Genomic DNA, 16,804 nt, shown 5'->3' with positions numbered 1-16,804 from the left:
CGCGGAGTTGCTATGGGTTTTTTCAAAATAAGAGTATCATATGAACCTGACCGTTGCTAGCTGCCGGAGCCCAGATATTATGACTGGAGCTGCGCTTAGGCGGAAATGAGACCTGTGACAGGATTTTCAAAATAAGAGTATCAATATGAACCGAATGCCTATCGCACCAGTGCTACTGAAGTAAATCCATTCATCGCACAGACCGCTGTTGCTGTAGCACGTGCGATATATGTCGCACTGTACAGCCCTGCCGTTGCGGAATAAAACAGCAGGGATTTGTTTTGGGTGGCGAAATAGGCACACTAGCCTTGCTATGTTGCAATGTGCGTGTTCCAGACTCTACTGCTGCTACTGAGACGAGTACTGCTGTGTGCTGTGGAGCCGAGCGGATATGCGTCACGACTAGGGCTGCAACGATTAGTCGACATAATCGACGATGTCGATTATAAAAAAATATTTTGGTCCGCCAAAGGGGGGCCTGACAGAAAAAGTTTGAGAAGCACTGGCTTAACATAACAGACCGACAGTAAGTTTGGGGGAACTAATGGGATAACTGGGGATGTTGTTTGGTCCTGACAAGAGTCTCAAAGCAACTCTGAGGTCATGCTCAATGTCCAATCTGTTCCTCTGCTTTGTCTTCAGCTGGACCAGAGCTGAGAAGCCACTTTCACAAAGATAGGTGCAAAAAAAAATATATATATATATATATATATATTTTTTTTAAATATAATTGTTTTTAGATTAGTCGACTAATCGAAAAAATTATCGACAGATTAGTCGACTACCAAAATAGTCATTAGTTGCAGCCCTAGTCACGACACCACAGGATTTTCAAAATAAGAGTATTCGTATGAACTGAGCGTTGCTAGCTGCTGGAGCCATAGTTATTATAGCTGGAGCTGCGCTTAAGGCGGAAATGAGACCCGCCACAGGATTTTCAAAATAAGAGTATCGATATGAACTATTTTGTTACTTGCCAGGTGGCGGGCAGACCTCTCATTGTTACTCGCCAAACCTTAAATCTGCCCGCCATTGGCGCTTGGCAGGTACTTATTTTGTCTGCGCAGCCGTGGAATCGCGAGGCCATAGATTTAGAATAGATAGAAAGGGCACATTGTGGTGTATCATAATTAATTTGTTGAATACAATAGGATTTTTATAACGTTGACACAAATTAAGGAATGTTTACACGAAGTTCTCTTTTACCTCTTATTTAATTGTAGGCACTGTTTAAGTGTTTATATTGTACATAGTCCTGTGTGTGTTGTATATTGTGTCCTATGTTACTTTTGTGTTTATTGTCTCTTTCTATATACACCGTGGGAAGGGGGGCACGTAATTGAATTTTTCTGTATGTCTTGCACAAATTGGAAAATGTCAAAGTTGACTGACTTTTAACATGTGTCTAGCAGGGAGCGTAATGAACTTTTTGACTCACCGGCCAGTGGCGGGTAGATGGGAAGAATCTACCCGCCAAGCATATTTCTTACCTGCCAACTTTTTTTTGATTAAAAAAAAAAAAAAAAAATTATTTGATATAATTTCTTTTTAATAAAATATATATATTATATAATCATACTTGTAGTTGTATTATCTGCGAGACATCGCCACCTCGCTGTCTGCAAACAGCTCCATTGTCTGTGTGTATACTCAAGTGGCCTCCAGCTCCAGCAAGGATTCTCCGGCGCTGCAGCTGGACCCTAAACTCTACATTCAGCATGCAAAAGGATTCTACTGCGCTACAGCTGGGCCCTATTCAGCAGCCCTCATGCGATGTAAGCCAGGGACTTGAATACGCATGTTGTCTTGTAGGACATTGATGTCGGGAGCTATCTGTAGCTACTGCTGGATGGTGTTGGGACAACGTCTCAGTGAACTATTTAGTTTACTGCGACATTTCGTAGTGACTAGTGAGCTACCTAGCCAACGGAGGTATTATGCACTGGACTATTGCTGGAGCAGTTGTTGATGTCGGGAGCTATCAGTAGCTAGCCGGCTGGATAACGTTACACAATGCCTCATGTATTAAACTAAGTGAATAGTTGACTGGGTCATTTTGTAACGGTAGCTAACGTTATCTCACGAAGGTCCCACTGACTAGACTAACGTCACGGTGACTGTCGGAGGCAATAGCCTCTGTTTACATGCAGCATACAGAAACAGGTGCGGGAGGGGTAGGAGCAGCAGTGCGCTGCGTGTCTGTGCTGAGACAGCGAGTGAGAACTCCGCTAAAGAATTGGATCATGATTTTCGGTTTTCACATGACTATTTGATTGCCCGCCACACGGCGGGCAGACCTCTCAGTGGGAGGCGCCAAACGTAAAAACTAAGCGCCAATGGCGGGTGGCGGGCTTTAGTTTCGCCCCCTGGTGTCTAGTGTCAGACACTAATTGTAATGTTAAAAACGGATACTGCTGTAATATTTTTTTTTTATCCACTTTTTCTCCCATTTTCTATATTTTCTCCCATCCCAATTTCGTATCATCCAATTCAACCCTCCCCTGTCACGAACGCTGTTTCTTGCCTCCCACAAGCCGGCTGCAATGTGGACTAAGTCATACATAGCACAAGTCCCCTCCGGTACTTGAGGTAACAGCAGTCGCATCTTTTCACCTGCGCAGCTCGATCTCTGTGGCGAGGAGTAACGCGTGGGAGGCTCACACTGCCCCCGACACTTCCTGATTCTACTGCGCAGGCGCACCAACCAACCTGTAGGAGTCGCTGTCCACAACGCCCGATCCCCACCCATCAGTTTCCCACCCCCTAATACGGCCAATGTGTATTAGTATGAACGACCAGCTAAACTGAAAGCAATGTGGAGCGCTGGGCTCGAACAGGCGAGCCCAGCGTCTCTGCATTTGTGGCGAGCGCCTTGCCCACTACGCCACGTAGCCGCCCGGATACTGCTGTAATATAAAGTGAAATTCTACCATGCCTCAATGTATCAACTTTAAACATACACTAAATGTTAATGTTAGAAATGTTAATTTCCATTATTTCCACCATGTGCAACATTTCCTAAGAACAGCAATGTCTATTCTATCAACTCCAAGTCAGTGTTAATTTTGGCAACTATTTTCATTTTAGTTTTAGTCATGTGTCAAGTGCTCCTTTTTCGTTTCCAGCATATTTAGTAATCTTCTTTTATTTTTCGTTTAGTCAGTTTTAGTCAACTAAATGTCTGAGCATTTTAGTCTTAGTCAGTTTGTGTCTCAATTTTGTCTTTTTTGTTTTAGTCTAGATTTAGTCGACAAACGGATGAAATTTGTCTATTTTTAGTTAATGTACTAAAAAACAAAATTATATTGTACGTTTCAAACTTTTTTTTCTTCTTTTTTACAGCTACTGTTTTATATATACTGTTTTGTAGTAATAACTAGAAAGTAATGGTATTTATTCAACAACAGGTGATTGTATAGATTAGTATTAGTATCATTAAATGACAACTATGCTCAACTATGCTTCACCCACGGAAAGGTTGTTGGCACATTGGTTTCACACCGACATTATGTTGTTGCACTTGCTTCCAGAAGGCTCCGTTTAGGTCAGCTAGTAGCAGAGGCTCTGTTGTGATTTTTAATGCACAATAAATATTCAACATTCTTTTTTGAGACTCCGCCTCAGACTCTTATCATTTGGAGCTAAAAGCTAAACATTGGCACCGGTATGGCTGTCCGCAACATGTCATTAATTGTGTGTGAGAGGTCGATCAGTGACCACATTAGCGTGAGCTAGGTTAGCCACTAGTTAACGTGAGCTAGATGGAAATACAATGTAACGTTACTGGTGAAAAAGTGATTTACCTTAGAATACTCCTTTGTCAACTTGCTGTACTTTGCTTGCTGGAATTGTCCCAACTTTAGCCAAGGTAACGTTAAGCTAAAACTAGCTTTTCAAATAGCTCTTCAGCTAATGCTAATGACAGAGCTCCCCGTCACACTGCTCTGTCGGGACGAGGGCATTAAGAAAAGTTATAATTACTTTGTCTCGTCTTGTTTTAGTCAACAATATCAACATACATGAAGAGAAATTTCGTCCTGGTTTTTGTAAATTACATTTTTGTGTCCTCAGTTGTGGTCAACGATATTTAATAAACTATTTAGTCTCGTTGGTCTCGTTGTCGTCATGAAAAAAACCTTTGTTGACGAACATCTTTCGTCATCATTTTAGTTGACAAAATGAACACTGCTCCAAATCTGTGCTATGAGCTCAAATTCAATTCTCCCGGTGCATGCAGAAGTAGAATTGCAGTCTTGTTTTGGATGAATGAGTAGAAATGAAATACGGAAATCTTCTTTTATTAAAGTAGTTTTGACATGTAATATAGATAAAGATATTGTTTCATTGTGTATTGATTAACTTTACATTTGCGCTTCATTACTTTTAGTGATGCACCGATGTGAAAATTGTGGCCGATACCGATAACCGATATTAATATTTAGAGATGTTCCGATACCATTTTTTCCTTTCCGATCCGATTCCGATACCTAAGCTTTGGGTATCGGCCGATACCGATACTTATCCGATACCAGTGCATACATAAATTTAAAAAAATATATATATTATATAAATTTTTTATAAATATAATTATTTTTTTTTTTTTTTACAAATACTGTTTTATATATACTGTTTTTTAGTAATAACTAGAAAGTAATGGTATTTATTCAACAACAGGTGATTGTATAGATTTGTATTAGTATCATTAATCAATGAGTATGGGGCTTCAGCACTGCAGATATACCCTACTCCAATGATCCACACGGACATTATACGTTGCTGCACTCGCTACCCACTGGCTCTGCAGATATACCCTACTCAGTCTGTCTACAAGGCTCCGTTGAAGTAGCAGAGGATCTGTTGTGATTTTTGCACAATAAATATTCAACATTCTCTTTTGAGACTCCGCCTCAGACTCTTATCATTTGGCACTAAAAGCTAAACATTGTCGCCGATATGGCTGTCCGCAACATGTCATTAATTGTGTACGCGACGTGCAATTGTGCAATGACGATGTTACCGTTAGCTAGCATGAGCTACCGGTATATGGGAAGACCATAGAAGACTGTAACGTTACTGGTAACATTGTGATTTAACTTGGAATACTCCTTTGCCAACTTGCTGTACTTTGCTTGCAGGTCTGCAGCCATTATTGCTGGATTATATGAATAGCCCCAACTTTAGCCAAGGTAATGTTAAAGCTAGCTTTCGGTTAGCTGTTCAATGCTAATAACACCAGCCACCAAGCGAACCCATGAGCTCCCCGTCAACACCGCTCTGTCGGGACGATGACATTTAAGAAAGTATCTGCTGTTAAAATGACAAATGGCATTGACACTTTAATCGATTAAGCACACGTTTGTTTTATAATGCTTACTCAACAGACCACAGTGTTGTTGATAAATTACGTCATATGGTATCGGAGCGCAGCATTAGAGGGTACTCGCCGATACCGATACCAGCATTTTAGCCAGTATCGGCGGCTTTTCCGATACTGGTATCGGTATCGGAACAACTCTATTAATATTGCTGTTCTATTTACCGATGTCGATATCTCTGTATAGAAAACACTTTTTTATGATAATCAAATAAAGAGCTATTTTCCAAAACGCATAATTTTTTTACTTTTGTAACTTATTTTCAGAAATGACTGATATTTTGAAACTATTTAAGGCCAAAACATGTGGAACAACTCTATTAATATTGCTGTTCTATTTACCGATGTCGATATCTCTGTATAGAAAACACTTTTTTATGATAATCAAATAAAGAGCTATTTTCCAAAACGCATATTTTTTTTACTTTTGTAACTTATTTTCAGAAATGACTGATATTTTGAAACTATTTAAGGCCAAAACATGTAATTTTTTTTTTTTTTTTTAATATCGGATATCGGCCCTATCTTGATATCGGACCGATACCGATGTGTAAAAAAACGGCCATATCGGCCAATATTATATCGGCGGCCGATATATCGTGCATCACTAATTACTTTACAAAAGTTATACTGGCACATGGGTCTAATACAGCAATGGATTATGGGTAAATGCAATGTTAAAGCAGTGCTAATGTAAGACTGACTTTACATTAAACGAATGACAATAATATAGTAGGGTATTATTTGGACTAAAGAATGGTGTTGTATCACCCTACTCGCATGTTGAGGGAGATCACCATACATTATACACTGAGAAACCACGGCCGAGAGTGAGCTCTCCGGGAACAACCCCACTTTGCCGGTATTGCTTCTGTGCCTTTTCTAGGTATGTAGGTTCTAATCTACACTCCTGTCACCTGTCGTCATGGAGGGGAATTGCAGCCATTTTGTAAAAATAAAAAAAAAATGTAAAAAAAACAGGAAAAATACGGAAAAATATTTTAACAGGATGACGGCGGGAAGGAAGGTTGAAATACGGGACAATCCCGGGAAAAACGGGATTGTTGACAGGTATGATCGTGAGGCCTGTGGTGATTCCCACCCCTAGTTTGTGTGTCTGTCTGTCTGTCTAACCTTTCATTGTCAGATAGGGCTGTCCTGATTACCATTTGTGGTAGGAATGCTCAGAAGATCAGTCAGCCACCAATCGAAATTGGCTGATAATTACTCTACTAGGGCTGCCTCCTGAAAATCGACGATTGGTTGACTGAGTTTCTTTGAATCAAGCTGTCATTTATTATTAATTTTATATATAATATGAGAGAGAAATAAAACCCATTTAGTTCATTTAAGCATATCCGTGCCCACATTTATTAAACAATTAAAATCTTGGCGGTCAGGTGGCTTAGCGGAGATTGTGCTCGTCACCAATGTAAGAGGCTGCGGTCTCGACTCCCGGAGAGTCAGCATTGCCTGAATATTGTTTGGGATTCGGCAAGCACGCATTCGTTATTGAAAGTGAAACACAGACAACATAAGCTACTGAACAGTGAACACTGTTTATTGACGCTTGCAGTGAGGTACAACGTGAGACTCACTCGAGGTAGACGGTGAACGGGACTAGCCGTCATAGCTATAGCCTGACTGAAGGTTCTAACACGCAACAACTTTCATCTTCAGTCCATCTGCCGAACGTCCTCTTCGTCTTGGCATAACCTAATCACTATACTTGGTATTGATAAGCTTACGGCACACAGTGTTATTTCTTCTGCTCCGATGCTGCACATTTGGTTCTCTTGGCCAAGACATCCACTCGCTCCTGTGGATAGCGCTGAATAGACCCTGTACCTGGCTGTACCCCCTCCCCTCGTGGATAATACCTATAATAGCTTCTTCACATCTCTCTACCGACTACCAAACCGACGCCAACCAGCTCCCCCTAGTGTTAGTCCTCCCACCCCACGATGCTTTGCACAAAAGTAATTGAATGAAACCAATAGTATATCTGCAGAGTCGCAGAGCCCGGAACCAATGTTCCCTCTAATTTTTTTCGGTCTGAGCAAACACTCAAACCTCCTGAGCAGACATCAGCAACTACTGAGCAACATACGTCACCTGCCGATTAACTGGTTAGTTGATAAGCAGCGGTTTGTAAAAAATCTGAGAATCTTAATTTCCCTCAATGTCTAACATACAAATATACAAATTTTGCTGATACACGAGAAATAATACAAAAAGGCATATTATATTCCTTAATCAAATATTTATTTGACCATTGATTGACGATACAGAGCAAAGTCCTTACTTTGGCGGCGGCGGTGTGAGTCGTGTCACTAACTTTTGTCTTTTTAGGAGGCTGACTCGTCATTATTTTATTAAGTGAATTATAATGCGACTTCAAGGGTGACCATATTGTGATTTTTTTTTTAAAGAGGACACTGCCTTCAGCCTCAAGATACTTAATGATACTCAAAGTTTACTCAAAGATGCCTTATCATTATAATATATTTAAAGTATGCCTCCTCTGTATGGATATAAAATTATTGTTTATATTATTTTATATAACAAAATAATATCTCTATAACCAAAGTTACTCAACATGCTGTATTATGCCTAAAGTAATCTATCTAACAAATCTCAAGAAAATAACAATCAACCTATGACAAAATAATATATATTTTCAAGTCTTACTGGACAAAATAAATAACAAGAAAAATATGAAGTAATGTTCTAAATAATACCTCTTCTGTATTAGAAAATCCAGCTTAAAAAATATATCTTTATCTTTTCAATGTAATGTAAATTATAAAACAGTAACCTCACCAAGATACTAATTTAAAAGTGCACTATGCAGTTTCAGATTTGTTGCAATTAGTGTACTAAACTAATTTATTGCACACATAATCCTTAGAATGATTGTATCATAACAAGCATCTTATCAAACCAAAACATCATTTTGAGGCATCAAAATAGTTTTCAATTATTTTCTTTCTCTCTGTATAGCTGCATACTTCAATCAATTCAACTTTGCCATTAAACTCTTGCCTCGCACTGCTTTGTTTGTAATGTTTTTCTGTGTCCATGTGAGCTTTGAGATAGGGCTGGGCGATATGGCCAAAAATGATATTGCGATATATTTTGGCTATATCGCGATACACGATATATATCGCGATATTTTTACATTTCCTCTAAATCACTTAAAAATGCTTGATTTAACCCTTTGATGCATACAGTCACGCCAATATGATGATTATAATAAGTCCCTATGTTTGCATTATTAAACCATGAAGATGCTTTAAAAAATAATTTAATGAAAATGTACTAAGAGTAGTCTACTGACACACTAATAAAAAAAAAGATTTACATCTAAGACAATTTATATAAAAACTCTTGGGTGCCTAAGACTTTTACACAGTACTGTGTTTTCTATCCACTTTAGCCAAACACACACACACATATGTATATATATACACACCCTACTGTGAGAAAATAATAATCACACACAAAGGTATAATGGCTTATAGCTAGGGCTGACCTTCGAAGCTTTTTTTGGCAATCGAAGCTTCGGGGCCGAGCTTCGATTTTAATTCGAAGCGTAGAAGAAAAAGAAAAAAAAAAATATTTTTTTTTTAATATTTTTTTTATCTTATGTTGTAGGACTTGTACAGCACTTTCGTAAACTTTGTTGTTTTTAAATGTGCTCTATAAATAAAGTGGGTTGGATTAATTAATTAAGTAGCCCCTTTCGTGACTGTGACGCATCCAACAAGGTTTCACTCGGCTGTGTGATTTAATTCAAGGTGGATCGCTGTTGTCGTTTGAACAACTTCAGATTTCATGGGAACTACCAATCCCCCAAATCAAGAATGTTTAAGATGAATGAAGTAAGATTTTGATTATTTGAAATATGGCCTGTGTAGACTAAACTATGCACAGAATTATGTCAGTCTACAAGGTCCGGATTCTACATGGTCCGGCAATGTAGACCTTGTAGACTCCACTACAGACAGTTCATGCATTTTTAAGAAGGGCAACTTCCACAAAAAAACAAAGAACTCACCAAAACATCTCAGTAGCACCTTATCTAAATGTTATATTTCATATATGGAGATTCATATTTATTTATGTATTGCATGCATTTCTACATTTTATTTCCTATTTTGTTTATTCATCCCAGTATCTTTCTTTCTTATGTGTGGAATTCTACAAGGCGCGCGCACACACACACACACACCTACACACACACACACACACACACACACACTTACATTTAGTCATTTAGCTGACGCTTTTATCCAAAGCGACTTACAAGTTCTGTACGACAAGACAGCAAGAAGGGTACAACTCTATCAGCTGAGTAACAATGTTCATCAAAGTGTTGCGTGTTACAGTGTAGGTTAGTTTATTAGGACAAGTGCATGACAGTAAGGTTAGTCACGGTTAGATTTTTTTTTTTTATCATTTCAGATAATGGTTGAAGAAGTGAGTCTTTAGTCGACAGCGAAAGATTGGACGGGATTCGGCTGTCCTAACTGGGATGGGTAGTTCACACACACACACACACACACACACACACACACACACACACACACACACACACACACACACACACACAGTCACACACACACACAGTCACACAGTCACACACACACACACACACACACAAATCGAAGTAAAAAAAAAATGTGAAACATTTTCTTTGATTTTTTTTTTTTTTTTTTTACTTCGATTTTTTTTTTATGTTCGAAGCTTGTGCCATCGAACGAAGCTTCGAAGTATTTAAGACAGCCCTACTTATAGCAGACTTAATGATTTTAGAATATTTCAGATAATGAAATTAAATGTTTATATCATCAACTATCCAGTTAGTATTTATACTGTCTGTAACGTTTGGCTACTTTAAATCATTGAATGTAGAGAGAGAGCGAGAGAGAGAGAGAGAGAGGGGGCGAGAATGAACAAGAGAGCCAGCCCCCCCCCCCCTCGGGGTTTGTTCTAGGTTCGCGTTTTGATCGTCTAAGCTGCCATAGGTGATAACGTCACACTCGAATGTAAACAGGAAGAGATGGAGATGGAGACACACGGAGATGGAAATTGAATGATATACAGAAACGAATAACTAATAAATATGAAATTATGTTTAAACTGCTGTTGTCAAATGTTGTCAATATAACCCACCCCATTTCCTCACGAATGGAACTAGTCTTGTGGAGTCCGCTTTGACCGTTTACCAGGGTTAGCAGCTATCGCTAGTTAGCTTAGCATAATCCTAATGGATACCTTGGTTAGCAGCTACCGTTAGCTCATTGCTCGTGTCAATTAAATTACATGTTATTAAAGGTCCGCGCTGGTCTGTCTAATGAAATTACAACCGCAACATTATATCGCACTGTACAGCCCTGACTACACTAACGTTAGCCTATAGCTCCGCCGTCCCTTCTCGAGGAAAGCACTGCGAGTGTCTCTCGGCCGCGGGCGGAGCCATATAAACTAAATACTCGATGTTCGCGATATAGTACAGTACTACATCTCGGGTAGAACAATCCGCGATACATCGAGTATACTCGATATATCGCCCACCCCTACTTTGAGATCGCCAGCACTTTTATTAGACACAGAAACATATGGTCAAGCTTTGCATGCGTTGCACTCCGCTTCCAATTAGTCTCGACCGGGACGATAAATTGGGAATTTTCTCTGCAGTTAATCTGTAATGTACATTTTCGCGTTTGCATTGTGAGGAGCCACAGCGATGCTGGTCGGATCTGTCCACTTCCTGCTCTGGTGTTGTGTGTGTGTGTCTGTGAGCGCGCAGTAGCGCCGCCCACAAAGCACTGAAAGCGAGGCTTCTCTTGGTAACGTCACATGCAACAGGTTACCGTAGTATTCGGTGCAACGCGCCAGTCAATTTAACTACATGCATATTTTACACAAACGTTTCTGTGCGCGACAGATTTCAGATGTGCGCGGGAGCGTTTTGCCATGTGCGCGCACGGGCGCACCTTAGGGGGAACATTGCCCGGAACACTTCTACAAACGTGTCTAATGTGAAATATATAAGCATGTAAGCAAAACTAGATTTTAGGTCTGTGATGGAAAGTGATTGTTAACATTCTATTTATTTTTATTAAAAAAAATTAAAAATTAAAAAGTTTGCAAGGCCCCCCTTCCCGCGAGGTCCTGTGCGACCGCACTGCTCTCACACCACCTGAGGCGGCCCTGTGTGTGTGTCCCGACCCCACTTCTATGTTTCAATAAATTATTTGCATTTAAAACTATTAACGCTGACTCATTCCAAAATTATGCTAATATTCCTTATGTTGTTTATGATATTAATTGAAAATAGCATATGAGAGTATTATATAGTAATAATAACACATGGCGATATACTAAAAAGCTGGTAAAAAATTTGGCTGGTAAAAAATCTGCCTGGCTGGTCGTTTTTAAAATCTACCAGCCATGGGCGGCTACGTGGCGTAGTGGGCAATGCGCTCGCCACGAATACGGAGACGCTGGGCTCGCCTGTTCGAGCCCAGCGCTCCACATTGCTTTCAGTTTAGCTGGTCGTTCATACTAATACACATTGGCCGTATTAGGGGGTGGGAAACTGATGGGTGGGGATCGGGCGTTGTGGACAGCGACTCCTACAAGTGGGTTGGTGCGCCTGCGCAGTAGAATCAGGAAGTGTCGGGGGCAGCGTGAGCCTCCCACGCGTTACTCCTCGCCACTGAGAGATCGAGCTGCGCAGGTGAAAAGATGCGACTGCTGTTACCTCAAGTACCGGAGGGGACTTGTGCTATGTATGACTTAGTCCACATTGCAGCCGGCTTGTGGGAGGCAAGAAACAGCGTTCGTGACAGGGGAAGGTTGAATTGGATGATACGAAATTGGGATGGGAGAAAATATAGAAAATGGGAGAAAAATTGGATAAAAAAAAAAATCTATGGGAGCTCCAGTAGCTCACCGCGTACCTCGAGCGCTTTTTCGGCGCCGGGGACAACCGTGCTCGTCACGGATCTGGGGTTTAGCGAGTTCGAATCCCGGACTGCAGCCGTGCCTTTCCCAGAGTGTCTTCCCCCCATCTGTACCCCATTCAGCCTGTTTCTGTCGGTCATCCTTGACCAGAGTAAATGCGATAAACGCAAAAAAGAGCCAGCGGGGAATGGCCAAAGTAAAAAAAAAAAAGAAATCTACCAGCCAAATGGCTGGTAAGTCAAAAAGTAAATTTTGTTCCCTGCCTACAAGTGATAAAATAAATAAAACTTCCAACTCTCGTACCGACTTGGCAAAAAGTTGCGCGCGGGCCGCACTAGGGCTGTCTTAAATACTTCGACGCTTCGAAGCTTTGTTCGATGGGCATGGGATTTGAATATGAAAAGAAAATTCGATTATAAAAAAAATTTAAATAATAATATATATATATTTTTTTTATTTATTTTTGTTGCAAAATCAAGTCTGCCTCTCTTTGTTAACTACCACAAGCAATGCTGTTTGTTATTTAAGATGAGGTTGGACTCGGCACTGACAGATTTGTGTTCATTGTGCTGCTTTTATAAAGCCTCAAATGACGGCTTACTATATTTCATGAAAGCAAAGTCTTTTGTTTGTCTAAGATTTTAAAATGTTTAAACTTTACAGCACTGACAAAGTTGAACAAAGTGCTGTACAAGTCCCACAACATAAAAAATTAAAAAAAATTATTCTCAAAATTTTTACTTTGATGTCAAGTAGGGGGCCGCAAAATATCATCCCGCGGGCCGCGAGTTTGAGACCCCTGGTCTAGAAGCAAAAGCTTGACTGGAGAGGAGCTCAGAGGATCAGTCCAGACCAGCAAAAGTCATTCACATCAGCCATCTGGCGTCACACATTTACATTTCATTTAGAATATTGATTTTGACAGAGATTAGAGCTGGACTGTTATATTTTGCAGATTTGTCAATTAGGCCTATTATCAGCTAATCAATTAGTCAGCAAAGTCCTATGTCTATTGATGAACTAAGAATTTTCTTTAGTTGAAGAAAGCCCTAGTTACCGGCATGGCTAACAGATCAGATGATAACCGTTGTTCAAATACAATTCAATCTGATTGGCTGCCGATTCATTTTCATCTTCTCTAGGTTGTTCCTGTTGCTCTCCACCTCCCAGGGGCCTTCTGCTCTTCAGCACTTCCTGTACAGGAGGATGCGATTTGTAGTTCTGTTGTTGAGGTTGTGTTCTCTTGTCATTTCAGGTGTCTATCTACAGTAAAATACTGACTCAACCATGGCACAGTTCCCCACACAGTTCACAGGTTTGTCTGTCTGTCTGACTATCTCTGAATGTCTCTTGGTTGGTCGGTCAGTCCTTTGTATGTATTTATGGTTATCTTTGTCTCTGCCATGTGGTTAATCTTTACCGTGTGTGTGTTTAATAGGTCCTGATGTGTTTCTGATCTCGGTGGATGAGAGAGCCAAACATGACCAGCAGTTCCTCTCTCTCTCTCCTACTGCTGGAGGCTACATCACAGGTACACACACTAGGCTTGGGCGGTATAATTTTTATCATACCTTTCTGACATCACACCCCGGTATACGGTATAATGACGGGGGGGGGGGTGCTAAGTTAACAATATACTCGTTATCACCATACATAAAGATTTTCCGGGAGTAAATACTTGATATCTTAATCATAACCATAGTTTCAAGACGTTATAATGAAAAGGTCTCGTTATCTTATGCATTGTTTCTACATAAGCAAGCACACGTTAATTTACATCCACAACTAGAGTTGTTCCGATACCGATACCAGTATCGGAAATGCCTCCGATACAGCCTAAAATGCTGGTATCGGTATCGGCGACTACGCGTAAATTCTATGCTCCGATACCATATGACGTAATTTATCAACAACACGTGCAGTATCCTCCTGCTGAGAGTGAGCATTATAAAACAAACGTGTTTTTAATCGACCGTGAATTAAAGTGTCAATGCTGTTTGTCATTTTAACAGCAGATACTTTCTTAAATGCCATCGTCCCGACAGAGCGGTGTGACGGGGAGCTCTGATGTGGTCGCTTGCTGGTGTTATTAGCATTAGCTGAAGCGCTAGCTGAAAAGCTAGTTTTAGCTTAACACTTTCGCGGCCACTGGGATCCGTCTAATCTCACTCTATAAGGCCAGTTTATCATAACAACCTTTCATTGTGCGTGAGGCTGTTTGTAGAGCTAAATCTATACTTTATATTATTGCTATCTGTTCATTGTCAATTGACACTATAAACCGTCCCTTCAATATGCCTTAAATAAATAATTTTGTCATCAATAAGTTCCCATTTTATAGCGTCGTGAATATGAACGTTATACCGCATTGGTTTGGGGTATTTCCTGGAAGGCGAGATACAGGGCTAATAGCTAATAACGTTAAATCAAATGGCTTTTCGGCTATACACAAGCTAGAGCTAAAACTCAAAATGCATATTATCGGTATCATGGTCCACCATGAATGCATGGAAGGGGGGGGCGGGGGACGTCGTTTCTGATTATTGAATACCAATAACGGCATTAGCCTCATTAGCCTCATTCGCTGATTGGCTGGTTGGCTATCAAAGCGAGGCCTGATCAGCATGAAATTTATGTGAAAAAGCTTTTACCGTGGGCCGGTTGGATCCCAAAAAGGATTTCCCAGTTATCGATCGCCATCTGGTAGATCGATATGTCCATTGGCAGATGCTATATTCCTTTACTGCATACTGAATTCAGCGTCCCAAAAAGTATTCCAGGCTACATGCTACAGGCATAGCTTCAGGCTAACAGGAAAATTCACTGCATGATGAAAAAAACTTCATCCGTTCTGCCACAGGGAACACTGCATTATCGAGACAGCGCCCCTACGAGGATCTGGCCGGTAATGCACTTTTCCGAATCCCAAGAGTAGGGTAAATCTGCAGTGCCGCTCGGTGACATTGAGTAGGATATTAAAATGGAATAAAAGCCAAAACAACCTTAACACGTATATATACGTGGTTGGCCCTCAAGCGTTGGATCCGAAACACGTATATATACGTGGTTCGCCATGAATGTGTTAACGTTACCTTGGCTAAAGTTGGGCTATTCATAATCCAGCAATAATGGCTGCTTGGCAAAGGAGTATTCCAAGGTAAATCACTTTTTCACCAGTAAGTTACTGGCAGTAACGTTACATTATTTCCATCTAGCTCACGTTAACGTGGCTAACGTTAACGTTAAGTCTCGTCGCTGAACGACCTCTTGCACGCAATTAATGACATGTTGCGGACAGCCATACCGGTGACAATGTTTAGCTTTTAGTGCCAAAGGATAAGAGTCTGAGGCGGAGTCTCAAAAGAGAATGTTGAATATTTATTTTGCATCGAAAATCACAACATACACGCTACTACTAGCCAGAGCCTCTGCAGACTGGATAGCAAGTGCAACAACGTATAACGTCCATGCGGAATCAATGTCCCAACAACCTTTCTGTGGGTGAACTCATTGAGCATAGTTGTCAATTAATGATACTAATACTAATCTATACAATCACCTGTTGTTGAATAAATACCATTACTTTCTAGTTATTACTAAAAAACAGTATATATAAAACAGTATCTGTAGCTGTAAAAAAAATAGTTTTATAATTTATATAATATAATAAATTTTTTTATGTATGCACTGGTATCGGATCAGTATCGGTATCAGCCGATACCCAAAGCTTAGGTATCGGAATCGGATCGGTAAGGAAAAAATGGTATCGGAACATCTCTATCCACAACATAACTGTGGTATCTTAACTCAATCTGCGCCATCCACGTATATATACGTGTTTGCTCGCCATGCGTTGAACGGCAATCACGTATATATACGTTATTAGATTGTTTGATATTTTTCCTTTGATCCCCACGATACAGACTCGCCCGGAGCGATCTGAATCATTTTGGCACAGCCACATACGCTTGAACTGCAATGCCGATCGAACATCACCAGATGGCAGTATCGTCTACCATTTGAACTCGGATAGGAAGGCAGCATTATTGTCATTGAATGCATTGAGACTGGCTCTGTGGGGGAGGAATTCTTCCAAAGCGATCGCAAGCAGAACCGCTCGCCTCAAAACCTAGTGTTGAGTAAACACGTGTAATTACATATAAACTTGTAATCGCGATCGCCGATGGGATCATTGGAATTATTCTTTTTGGATTACCTTCTGGCTACGGTAAGGACCCCCTATGTCTATTTTACTGAACGTGAAACATGTTTATGTAACTATCACAGTGGCTTACTGTACCGGTCAAAAACTAGGCTTTTCTAACGATCTGACTTTCGGGGTAAGACTTTTGTGAAGGTACATAAGTACATATACCTTTTTGATTATTTTTTTTTATAACTTTATTTTTGAATTTTTACATAAGCATACAGTTTACATTAATAATATGACAACCA

The 16,804-nt window shown here is 40.2% G+C and overlaps 1 protein-coding gene across 1 annotated transcript in view; it reads left to right on the top strand.

Moving 5' to 3' along the window:
* The window catches only part of itsn1 (intersectin 1 (SH3 domain protein)), a gene marked incomplete at its 3' end in the record, with an annotated part of 256,540 nt that overhangs the window by 41,693 nt on the left and 198,043 nt on the right, over positions 1-16,804 (top strand). Inside the window, exons 2-3 of the mRNA XM_084321474.1 lie at positions 13,605-13,664; positions 13,788-13,880. Of these exons, the coding sequence (XP_084177600.1) occupies positions 13,637-13,664; positions 13,788-13,880 (121 nt within the window). The 5' untranslated portion in view covers positions 13,605-13,636. The remainder of the gene's footprint in view (positions 1-13,604; positions 13,665-13,787; positions 13,881-16,804) is intronic.

Source organism: Notolepis coatsorum (genome assembly GCF_963971535.1).
Source record: "Notolepis coatsorum genome assembly, chromosome: 9".
NCBI classification, from domain to species: domain Eukaryota; kingdom Metazoa; phylum Chordata; class Actinopteri; order Aulopiformes; family Paralepididae; genus Notolepis; species Notolepis coatsorum.
Note: the sequence above shows the minus strand (reverse complement) of the source record. Positions and strands in the feature narration are given on the sequence as shown.